This window comes from Terrapene carolina, unplaced genomic scaffold, assembly GCF_002925995.2.
Source record: "Terrapene carolina triunguis isolate 2854851 unplaced genomic scaffold, T_m_triunguis-2.0 Scaffold29493, whole genome shotgun sequence".
In the NCBI taxonomy this organism is placed as follows: domain Eukaryota; kingdom Metazoa; phylum Chordata; order Testudines; family Emydidae; genus Terrapene; species Terrapene triunguis.
Genome location: NW_020693844.1, coordinates 1 through 11,214, shown reverse-complemented (window position 1 = coordinate 11,214; position 11,214 = coordinate 1). Strand labels below are relative to the sequence as shown.

The following is an 11,214-nucleotide window of genomic DNA, read 5'->3' as shown; positions in this document are numbered from 1 at the left end:
TTGTCTCTCTAATATCCTAGGACCAACACTGCTACAACAACACTGCATATCTATTAACTAAGATGTTAATTCAAAGAAACACATTTACTGAAGAAGGAAATATTAAATTACCTCAACTCTAACTAGGACATAGCGCAGTTCGTAGCTGCACTAACTAGAAGGAAAATTGAGTAAATTTTATAAACTTTTCATTAACCCAAAATATTCTATCATGCAATCACTGGGTGCCCTGAACAGTCACAGAGAAACTTCAATAGTTTATTTTTGGCACTTTCAAGTTCTACACATATATTTTATAACAATAAATGTTATTATATTCCTTCTATACCCATAGCATTTAATATTTAGCTGATTTATTTGGCTTAAAGTATGCTTTCCTTTGAACCATTCATCAATAGCTATTTTATCTTGTTATATTTTATTGGGGATATGAAATATGCTTTGTCAATCAGTTACCAGTCTCCTTAAACAAGCTATATGGTTCCTTACCTCCAACAAGCAGCGTGGATCCATTCCCGAAAAGCAGGTAGCTGCTGTATTTATATGCACAGTAGTAAATGCCAGAGTCATTCTTTTGGACGTTGCTGATTTCCAGGGTCGAGCTGTGTGTCTCGTGTTTGCAAGCAAATTTACTTACATTTTGATCATCCAAACAGCGCTTAATGCATATGGGTGTCTCACCTTCTCTTCTCAAATACCAAAACATGTTACTTCCTCCTTCCAAGTTTTCTTTGGAAGAACAGTGGATCTTTGCGGTGTCACTAACTTCAACAAACTGGATCCGCTGAGTCTGGTGCAGAAATAACTGCACTCCTAGCACTGGAGAAATAAAATATCGTTATAGTCAGTGTCCGTCAGGTCTCCAAGTGCCGCAGATGGACTGGACAGCTCAGCAATAGAATTTACTTAATCTGATCATATTTATTCTCAATGCTTAAAATACTGCTATAACTTTATACAAGTAAATGAAAATCCAATTAATATCCAGCAAAAGTTTCAAAACATATCATAGATACAGTATTCAATACTAGTGTCCTAATGAAGAGGCTGTTTTCCCAATTCCAGAGCTTAATGCAGAAGTTTTACCTAAGGAAGATAAAACCAGATACTCGGCAAAGATCATGTTCCTAAAAATAGTAAGACAAAATCCTGACTCACTGGCCCAAAGGCTGATGCCTAGTGCACTGCTGCAGTGACTGGGTTCAGTGTCTCGGTTATGTCCAGTGAGGAACGCCTCACAGGAGGATGTGCTGTGGTAATAGATACAAGATGGGTGGGTTAAAGACTCTACAGAGGGTACAGCATTTCTTGTAGATTTTCTCTGCATTCCAGTGGCACAGGGGTGTATATAATGATTCAGAATAATTAAACATCCAGAGTATAGATTATCTATATAAACAAACCCACATGAGTTCGGAGCACAACTCCCATTGACTGTCAAAGGAAACTGCTCCTAAACCACTTAGGTCCTTTGACAATCCCAAGCTAAATCGCTCCCCTGCCTTCCATGTTTGGTTTATTGTAGCACAGTTCTTGGTGGCACAACGCAGACATGTAATGATTGTTTGTTGTCTTCTCTTGGAGGACTGTTAACTGCACTTTAGATCATCAAACTGAAAGCTCTGACATGTGTGAGAAATAAGACAACATAAGACACGATTTTCAAAATAGTGTAAGTCCCATTTTCAAAAGTGACTTTGGGACAGATTTTCAAAGGTATTTAGGTGCCTATAAATGCAGACAGGTGCCTAGTGGGATTTTCAAACACGGCTCAGAGGGTTGGGTGCCTCACTCCTACTGAAGTCAATGGAAGTTAAGCGCCACCCCTTGAGTCTAGCAATAAACTGGTTAAAATTAACTGAACGGGGCTGGTTAGAAAGCTGCGTCTGGCTGCACAAAGCAGGGAGAGAGAAGTAAAGTGCATCTGTCAATGTCCCTTCTGAAACAGCTGATAACAGAGGGCAACGTGGACTAGTGATTAGAGCAATTGGCTCAAAAAAGAACAGAATCTCCGGGTGCCTTGGCCACATCTCCTTAACCCGCACCCTGCTTGTGAGGCTGCTCTGGCTGGCGGCAACTCCCCTGGATCGATCTGTCACAAACCCCTTCCAGGCAGTTCTCTAATGCTGGGGACCATCTTCCTTCTTCCTTCCATTTCCCTCCCCGCCTTCCTCCCTCCCATGGTTGGGAAGCCACCTGGGCTAAATCCTGCAGTCCTTGACTGAGGCAATGTTACGTAGAAGCAGGAGTTTGGCTGATGAAGGACGACTGGACTGGCCAAGATTCTGCCTGATTTCTATCCCAATTACTCACAATGACACAGCTTCCCCTTTGCACCAATGTAAACAGGAGTTTAGAGGAGCAGAAATTACACCCACACCCACTTCCAGGCCCCTGGGTGTTACGATGGTGGACAGAGGCTTAGTGCAAATGAGAATCCGGTCCCCAGGGTCGCTGTTAAGGGGCTGAAGGTTGTCAGTGGTCGTACAGATAAGACCACAGAAATCATAACACTATTCGAGCACAATGTCTGCCCAGCCCAGTTCCTGTAAGGGCCTGTTATATCCCACCCATTAACACTGACTGACAATGGTACAAAGCCCTGTTTACTGCTCCAGGGATCCCAATGTGCAGTGCTTTAAGGAACTGAACGTAGGTGCTGAGCATAAAAGCAGCTGAGCACCCACCACTCCCCTTGCCTTTGCAGAATGTTGTGGGTGCCCAGCACATCACATTAGGTACCTCAGCACCATGCAGGATTGGGCCCTTACACTGTATACAGAAATCTCTTCGTGCACTGTGGGGGTGGAGCAGGGCAGCTGTCTGACAGCCCCACAGCAGCACTGCGCAGTGGCTTAGGGCAGGAAGTGAAAAGGAGCAATGTAGCCAACTGCAGCTACAGGAGTAATTTTACACTCATGTGATTACCAGGGCTGGGGCAGAAAATGGATTTCCCACCCCACACACATTTTAAGATATCGAAAAATGTTCCCATCTCGAATTGGGATGAAAAGTCAAACTCTCAATAATTTTCTTGAACCAAATATCCAAAAATAATTTTTGGTTTGGATGAGTGGAGGCATTTTCTCTTCACAGTTTTGCAATGTTTCCTTTCAATTTTGAGCATATTAAATTTAAAAAATAATTCAACTATAATTAGCTTAAATTTCTAAGCAAGAAGTCATTGCGAACTGGGAAAACTGGAATTTTTCATTTTGTAAAATATCAAAACGAAAAATTTTAACCATTCGGAAAAACCTTTTTTCAGGTAAAAAAAACCTTTATCAAAACCACAAAAATTTCCCAAATGGGAAGGTGGCCAAGGCACCAGAGGCAGCTGCTCTTGTATTGCACAAAGCATCATGGGATTACCAGGGAGTTCAAGTCACCATTTATTCCAGCCCTCAGGTTTAAGTTTCAGTGGAAATCTGGGCCCTCCTGTAGCCCCGGTTCAGTTCTCAGGGTAACATGGGACCAGGTTCAGACCGTTAGTCATTCATTTTTTATTGGCACTCATAGAATCAGAGAAATGTCAGGTTGGACGGGACCTCAAAACATCTTCAAGTCCAGCCCATTATGGTGAGGCAGGGCCAAGTAAACCTGGATCATCCTTGACAGGTGTTTGTCCAACCTGTTCTTAAAACCTCCAGTGACGGGGATTCCACAACCTCCCTCGGACGCCTGTTCCAGAGCTGAACTAACCTTAGAGTTGGAAAGATTTTCCTAGTATCTAACCTAAATCTCCCTTGCTGCAGATTAATCCCATTACTTTTTGTCCTTCCTCTGGTGGGCATGCAGAACAATTGATCACCATCCTCTTTGAAACAGCCCTTATCATATGTGTAGAGGTGTGTGTAACAAGGGGGATAGAAAGTGCTGGATTCTGCTCTCAAAGGTACAGGAGTAAATCCAGAGTAACTCCACTGACTGCAACAGAGCTCCTCCAGATTTACACTGCTGTAAACCAGAGCAGAATCGGTCCCAAAGAATTTAAGAGGTCACCTTTCTTTTTACACAATATGCTGAGATTGATGCATTGAACAGGTAAAAGAGGCAACACAAACATCACTAGTGGAGATGCCGTCTCTTTTTAATGAGTGACAGTTCGAACAACAGCTTGAAGAACAAGTTGTGATGTAAACAGGCAGCGCGTGCAGGCTCAGGCACCAGGAGAGCTCCAGTCATTGATAACGTGGTGTTATTGTTAGATGGTGCAGAGGGGCTGGCACATGGGGGCCTGTGGATCTCGCCCATGGGGAAAAGCAGCAGTGTCTAGAAGGGACACTTTATTAACAGCTCCAGCCCTGGCCTGGGGAGAGATTTTCATCCCTCAGAGCTTCTCCCACATCCATCCTTCCCCTTCACAATCCCATTGCTCGTCCATGTAACGTGAGCATGCGCCTGCTGAGGAACAGGGGAGCTGGGAGCTGTGGTGTATACAGGGGCTGAACATCCCCTGTGCAGCCTCCTGCCGTCCGGCCTCACTCTTTGTGCAGGGAAGCTGCAGCCGTTCAGCTGTGTCTGGGTCCCTCTGCAGATAGGGGGGTGATGATGATGATGATGATGATGATTGTACCATAGCACCCAGGAGCCCCAGTTATGGACCAGGCCCCATTGTACTAGGTGCTGCACAAACACAGAACAAAGAGACAGTTGCTGCCCCAAAGAGCTTCCAATCTAATACACAAGTGAAGTGTAAAGTCGTCTACATCATGATGCCTTTATATCCCAAAAGGAGATTTCCCACCTCATGAGGCTGGACTCTGTGGGGATCTTCTGACCTTTATATTCTAAACAGAGAAGTGGAGAAAATAAAAAAGAAAATAGACAGCCAGACAGCTGGAAGAAGGCTCTGTCTACTTCTAATCAGCAGAGAACCAGCCATCAGTTTCCGCTTGTGGATTCCCCTGCACGAGACAGTTCAGAGTTTTACATGTTTCCCTCTGGCCGGTCGCTGCATCGTGCGCCCGTTGAGATTCCGTGAATCAAAATCCAGATGAGCGTATAAGATCCCACCCTGTTTGGTGACAGTTAGGAAAATTAGCCCCTTCTTGTAAAATGAAGGGAAACAAGCTGAGACAGAACCAGACATCCAAGTGAGTTTAGCCTGATGAAAAATTCCCTCATCTCTGACTCTCCTGTTTGTCCTATAAACTGTGCGTGTTATCAGAATGGAAACCAGCGCTGGATTCTGACTTTAAGAATCAGCTATTGACAATATTTGGCCAGATCCAAACCCCATGTCAATGGACAGTCTCCTACTGAGGTCCAGTGAGCTTTGGATCAGGCCCACAGCACCTGTCACTGGAAAATCTTCACGTGCTTTACAAATATAATTTCTTATAGCTCTTTACCTTATAAGTGCCAGAAATGTTCCCAGCTGTACAAAAAACCCTGTTAAGGGCACAGTCAGAACCAATAAAACATCATAAGTCTTGTTACCCACTATTTATGTAGGGGGAAACTGAGTCACAGAGCACTAAGTGACTTGCCCACTATCCTACAGTAACTTAATAGCAAAGTTAGCAATAAAACGCTGTGCTCTCCTTCAGCTACTTCAAAAGCTAGATCTCACTTTCATTTCCTCCTTCCAGAAGTGCCAAATATATGAAGTTGATGAATTAGAAAAGCCTGAGAGACACATTGATTTGGACAGAGATAGTTTGCAAAGAGCCGTACCTGGTTCTCCTCTGAAGCTGGGGGTGCTGAGATCCTGGGCTGGAATCCTGGAACAAACAAAGACAACAGTAAAAGTTCCTCCTCCACAGTCACTCCCCCAGCTGTAGTTTACTGACTAATGGTGCATCCGAGCTGTGGGTGCGCAGAGCACCACCTTGCATGGCACATGGAGAGAGGCTCATCAGAAAGGCTAGTGCTCTTTGTGAACTATACACAAGGTGCCTGGGCCATGGGCAGTAGAAGCCTTTCTACATCGCTCCCTTTGTCACGGAGAACAAAGCCGTTCTCCTGACACAGGAAATTCAAGTTTCAGAAAACAAACATTCTGAGATCAGTCCTGGCAGTTGTGACATGTGTTGTGTTGGACGGGACAGTTGCAGTCCCCAGTAGCAAGCAGGGGAGTAGGATTTCTCTCTGTGGGAGAGTGTCTGGGCTGGGCAGTGTTTATTACCTAGAGTGGAAGGGCAGAGGGTCCAGACGAGGCTCAGAGACACCCACAGCAGCAGCAGAGCAGCACCAGCCGCAAGGGGCCCAATGTAATGTGAGCACTCGCTGTCAGGGGCTGTGGAGGAAGCCAAAAAAGAGATACATGTGCCTGACTTCCGCAAAGAGGGTTGTGATGCCACCACATCCAGCTCTTCCCTCCTGATCCCCATTTCAACACAGGCCTTAACCCCTGAGGAGTGAGGCTACAGGAGCCTTCAGCACCTTTCAGTCTCTCTGTTGTGCCCGTGGCATTAGGCCGATGATTTCTCCTGTAATCAGAATCTTCTCTGCACCTCCTGCCATCTACAAAATCCTCCCTGTAGGTTTCTCCTCACCTCATCGCCTCTCCACATCTCACCAGGAAACAGCTCTCTGCACCCACAGTACCTCTATTCCCTTCTCCCTCTGACACTGGCTGTCATTTAACTCGGTAGGGTGCTTTATAGACACAGTTGGTGTGAAAGTTTCCATAGGAAGTTATTGTCTTGTAAACATTGCAATTCCTCATCTCCTTTCCCAAAATTCTCTGCATATCTACAAAGTCCTCTCTGGAGGTTTCTCCTCATCTCATTGCCTCTCCATCACTTTGCATATCTAATTAGAGAGCATGTCTTCTCAAATGCCTCTGTACATATGAATCCCTGTAAAATCTGGGTGAAAGCTGCCCTAAAGGTCACGACTAAATTGTCTTGTGATCCCTGTAATGTCTCGTTATCTTTCCCCAAATTCTCTAGAGAAATTCTAACTAATAAGACATAGACTATTCCAGCTTTCTGTGATGGAAAGTTACGTAGAAGCTGCTCTGAGTGTGGCCACTTGACATCTATTTCACATCTGAGTCTCCCTTAACCTCAAATATAATATCACTCACCTGCAGGATACCTGGTACTTTTCTTCACACTCTTGTCAGAAGAGTTGAATTTGACTTCACAGGTGAAATTCTTCCCACTGGTCCAGGTGTCCATGGGGACGCTGATGGGATTTATGAGCGTTAAAGATCCATCTCTTGCTTTCAATGAGCGCGTCAGCCCCTGTTCCTGCAGCTCCCCAGAAACACTCCAGGAAACATGAACTGGGCTGGACACTCCCTGGATCACACAGGCCAGATTCGCTGTCCCAGTGACTTGAATATCATGTGGAAATGGGACCAGAAGCATCACCCAGCTGCTGTTGGTATAACTGTCTGAGCAGAAGGAGGTGGAGAATTCAGTGCGATGATCAAATGATCTGCAGTCTGATTAAAGATGTTAACCTTTCACTCAGACACAAGGTGGGTGAGGTAAAATCTTTTATTGGACCAACTTCTGTTGGTGAGAGAGACAAGCTTTCAAGCTTACACAGAGCTCTTCTCCAGGTCTGGGAAATATATTCAGAGTGTAATTTCCCGGATCTACAGGCGAGCTCTGTGTAAATTCAAAAGCTTGTCTCTCCCACCAACAGAACTTGGTCCAATAAAATATTTTATCTCACCCACCTTGTCTCTTAGGACCAACACAGCTATAACAACACTGCATAAATCTTCCCCTAAGACATTAATTAAAAAAAAATCTGTTGAAGCGAGAAGTATTAAATCAAAACGCCAACACCAACTAGGATATAACGCAATAAATATCCACAGTTGCTAGAAGGAAAATTGTGTGCAATTTTATAAAGAGATGCACTCTTAAGAACATTTCATTAACTCAAAATATTGTTTTATGCAGTCATGGCTCTTAGGCTAGGAATATTGCCAACCTAGGTGGCTTGAACGGTCACAGAGAAACTGCAAAGGTTTACTTTCAACATTTTCAAATGTGAAGTTTTCTAGTTATGAAATATACACCTATTATATTCCTTCTCTGCCCATAGCATTTAATGTTCAGCTGATCTTTTTGATCTAAAGTATGCTTTTCTTTTAACTGTTTCTCAGTAGCTAAGGTATCTTGTTACATTTTAATAGGAACATGAAATATGCTTTGTCAATCAATTATGAGTCTCCTTAAAGAAGCTGTGGTTCCTTACCTCCAACGATCAGTGTGGTTCCATTTCCAAAAAGCAGGTAGCTGCTGTATATAAATGCACAGTAGTAAACGCCAGTCTCATTCTTTTGGACGTTGCTGATTTCCAGTGTCGAGAGGTGTGTCTCATGTTTGCAAGCAAATTTACTTACATTTAGATTATCCAAACAGTACTTAATGCACGTGGGTGTCTCACCTTCTCGTCTCAAATACCAAAACACGTCTCCTCCTTCCATTTTTTCTGTGGAAGAACAGTGGATCTTTGCAGTGCCGTTAACTTCAACGAACAGGATCCGCTGAGTCTGGTACAGAAATAACTGCACTCCTACCACTGGAGAAATAAAATATCGTTATAGTCAGTGTCCGTCATCAAGTCTCCAACAGCCATATATAAACTGGCTAGTCCAGAAAATACTTAGTCTGATAATATTTATGCTCCGCTAAAAAAAACCTGCTTTAACTTTGTACAACTAAATGGAAATGCAATTTATATCCAGCAAAAGTTTCCAAACATATCATAGATATTCAACACTGATGTCCTACTGAAGAGGCTGTTTTCCCAATTCCAAAGCTTAATGCAGATGTTTTACCTAAAGAAGATAAAACCAGATACTTGGCAAAGATCATTTTTGTAAAAAAAAGGAAAAGAAAATCCTGACACACTGGCCCAAAGGCTGATGCCTAGTGCACTGCTGCAGTGACTGGGTTCAGTGTCTCGGTCATTTCCAGTGAGGAACGCCTCCGAGGAGGATGTGCTGTGGTGATAGATACTAGAGGGGTGGGGTAAAGACTCTACAGAGGGTACAGCATTTCTCTGCATTCCAATGGCACAGGGGTGTACTATAATGATTGAGAATAATTTTAAACATCCAGAACATGGCACAGTGTCTTCAGTGGATGAGCTATATAAACCAACTCACATGACTTCAGAGAACAAGTCTCACTGACTTTCAAAGGAAAATGCTTCTAAATCACTTACGGTTTTTGACAGTCCCAATCTAAGTCTCTCCCCAGCTATCCAAGATTGGTCCATAATTGTCCCATCTTTCTTGGTGGTACAATGCGGACCTGTAACAATCATTTGGAGTCTTGTCTTGGAGGACTTAAATTGCATTTTAAATCATCAAACTGAAAGCTCTGACATGTGAGAAAAATAAGACAATGAAGGATACGATTTCCAAAATTGCCCAAGTCCCTTTTTCAAGAGACTTAGGGTCAGATTTTCAGAAGTATTTGGGTGCCTATAGATGCAGAGAGGCACCTAGTGGGATTTTCAAACATGGCTAAGAGGGTTAGGGGCCTCACTCCTACTGAAATGAAAGGAAGTTAAGGGCCTCCTCCTGGATCTAGCTATGAACTGGCTAAAATGAGCTGAAAGGGGCTGGTTAGCAATCTGCGTCTCACTGCACAAAGCAGGGAGAGAGAAGTAAAGTGCATCTGTCAGTGACCCTTCTGAAACAGCTGACAATAGAGGGCAACATGGTCTAGTGATTAGAACAATTGGCTCAGAAAAGACCCGATTCCCTAGGTGCCTTGGCCACTTCTCCTTAGCCTGCTGCACCCCATTTTTAAGGCTGCATTGACTGGCTGCAGTTCCCCTGGCAAAGTGGGGATCGTTATGACACAACCCCTTCCAGGCAGCTCTCTAATGCTGGGGACCATCTTCCTTTCCCTCCCGACCCTCTGCCCTCTCCTTCTTAGGGAGCTACTTGACCAGAATCCTGCAGTCCCTGACTGAGGCAGTGTTACTTGGCAGCAGGAGTTTGGCCTGACAAAGGACGACTGGACTGGCCAAGATTCTGCCTGATTTCTAGCCGAAGGGCATTACTCAAAATGACACAGCTTCCCCTTTGCACCAATGTAAGGAAGAGTTTAGAGGAGCATAAATTACACTCACACCCACTTCCAAGCCCCGGTGCATTACCATGGTGGAAAGGGGCCTAGCGCAAATGAGAATCAGGTCCCCAGGCTCGCTATTAAAGGGCTAAATGTTGTCAGTGGTAATACAGACAAGACCACAGAAATCATAACGCTATTCGAGCACAATGTCTGCCCAGCCCAGTTCCTGTAAGTATAACCCTCAGAATAACACTGATCGACAATGGCACAAAGCCCTATTTACTGCCATAAGGTTCCCAGCGACAATGCGTTACAATGTAAATTGCTTTACGGAACAGAAGGTAGGAGCTGATCCTAACAGCCGCTGAGCACCCACCACGCCCCTTGACTTTGCTCAGTGTTGTGGGTGCCCAGCACTTCACAGGAAGTGCCTCAGCACCATGCAGGATTGGGCCCTTTTGCTGAGTATAGAAATGTCTTCATCCACTGTGGGGGTGGAGCGGGGCAGCTGTCTGACAGCCCCACAGCAGCACTGCGCAGTGCCTTAGGGCAGGAAGTGAAAAGTCTCAATGTAGCCAACTGCAGCTACAGGAGCAATTTTACACTCATGTAATTACCAGGGCTGGGCAGAAAATGGATTTCCCACCCCACACAAATTTTCAAGATATTGAAAAATTTTCCTGTGTGAAACTGGGACGAAAAGTCAAAATCTCAAAAATTTTGTTGAACCAAAAATCATTTTCTAGCCAACCAGCCCTCGTAATTACCCAAATGGGAAGGTGGCCAAGTCACCAGAGCCAGCTGCTCTCATCTTGCAGAAAGAGTCATGGGATTGCCAGGGAGTTCAAGTCACCATTCAGTCCAGCCCTCGGGTTTAAGGTTCAATTGAAATATGGGCCCCCTTGCAGCCCCATTGACTTCAGTTCTCAGGGTAACATGGGACCAGATTTAGGCCCTTATTCATTCATTTTTTATTTGCATTCACAGAAATGTCAGGCTGGAAGGGACCTCGAAAAGTCATCAAGTCCAGCCCCCAGTGCTGAGCCAGGACCAAGTAAACCTAGACCGTCCCTAACAGGTGTTTGTCCAGCCTGTTCTTAAAAACCTCCAGTGACGGGGATTTCACAACCTCCCTTGGAAGCCAGTTCCAGAGCTGAACTCCCCTTAGGGTATGTCTACACTACAGGATTAATCCGAATTTAGATAATTCGAA

General features: G+C 44.5%; 1 protein-coding gene across 1 annotated transcript; it reads right to left on the bottom strand.

Moving 5' to 3' along the window:
- Nucleotides 1–489: 489 nt before the first annotated feature.
- Nucleotides 490–8,789, bottom strand: LOC112125240 (the record flags this gene model as incomplete). The annotated part of the gene is made up of 7 exons (XM_024223676.3): nucleotides 8,753–8,789; nucleotides 8,167–8,493; nucleotides 7,037–7,348; nucleotides 6,131–6,241; nucleotides 5,680–5,726; nucleotides 4,934–5,017; nucleotides 490–790 (listed from the first exon to the last, which is right to left on the bottom strand). Coding segments are annotated over exons 1-7 (1,219 nt in total), but the record flags the coding sequence as incomplete, so codon positions are not given.
- Between the last annotated feature and the right edge of the window lie 2,425 nt (nucleotides 8,790–11,214).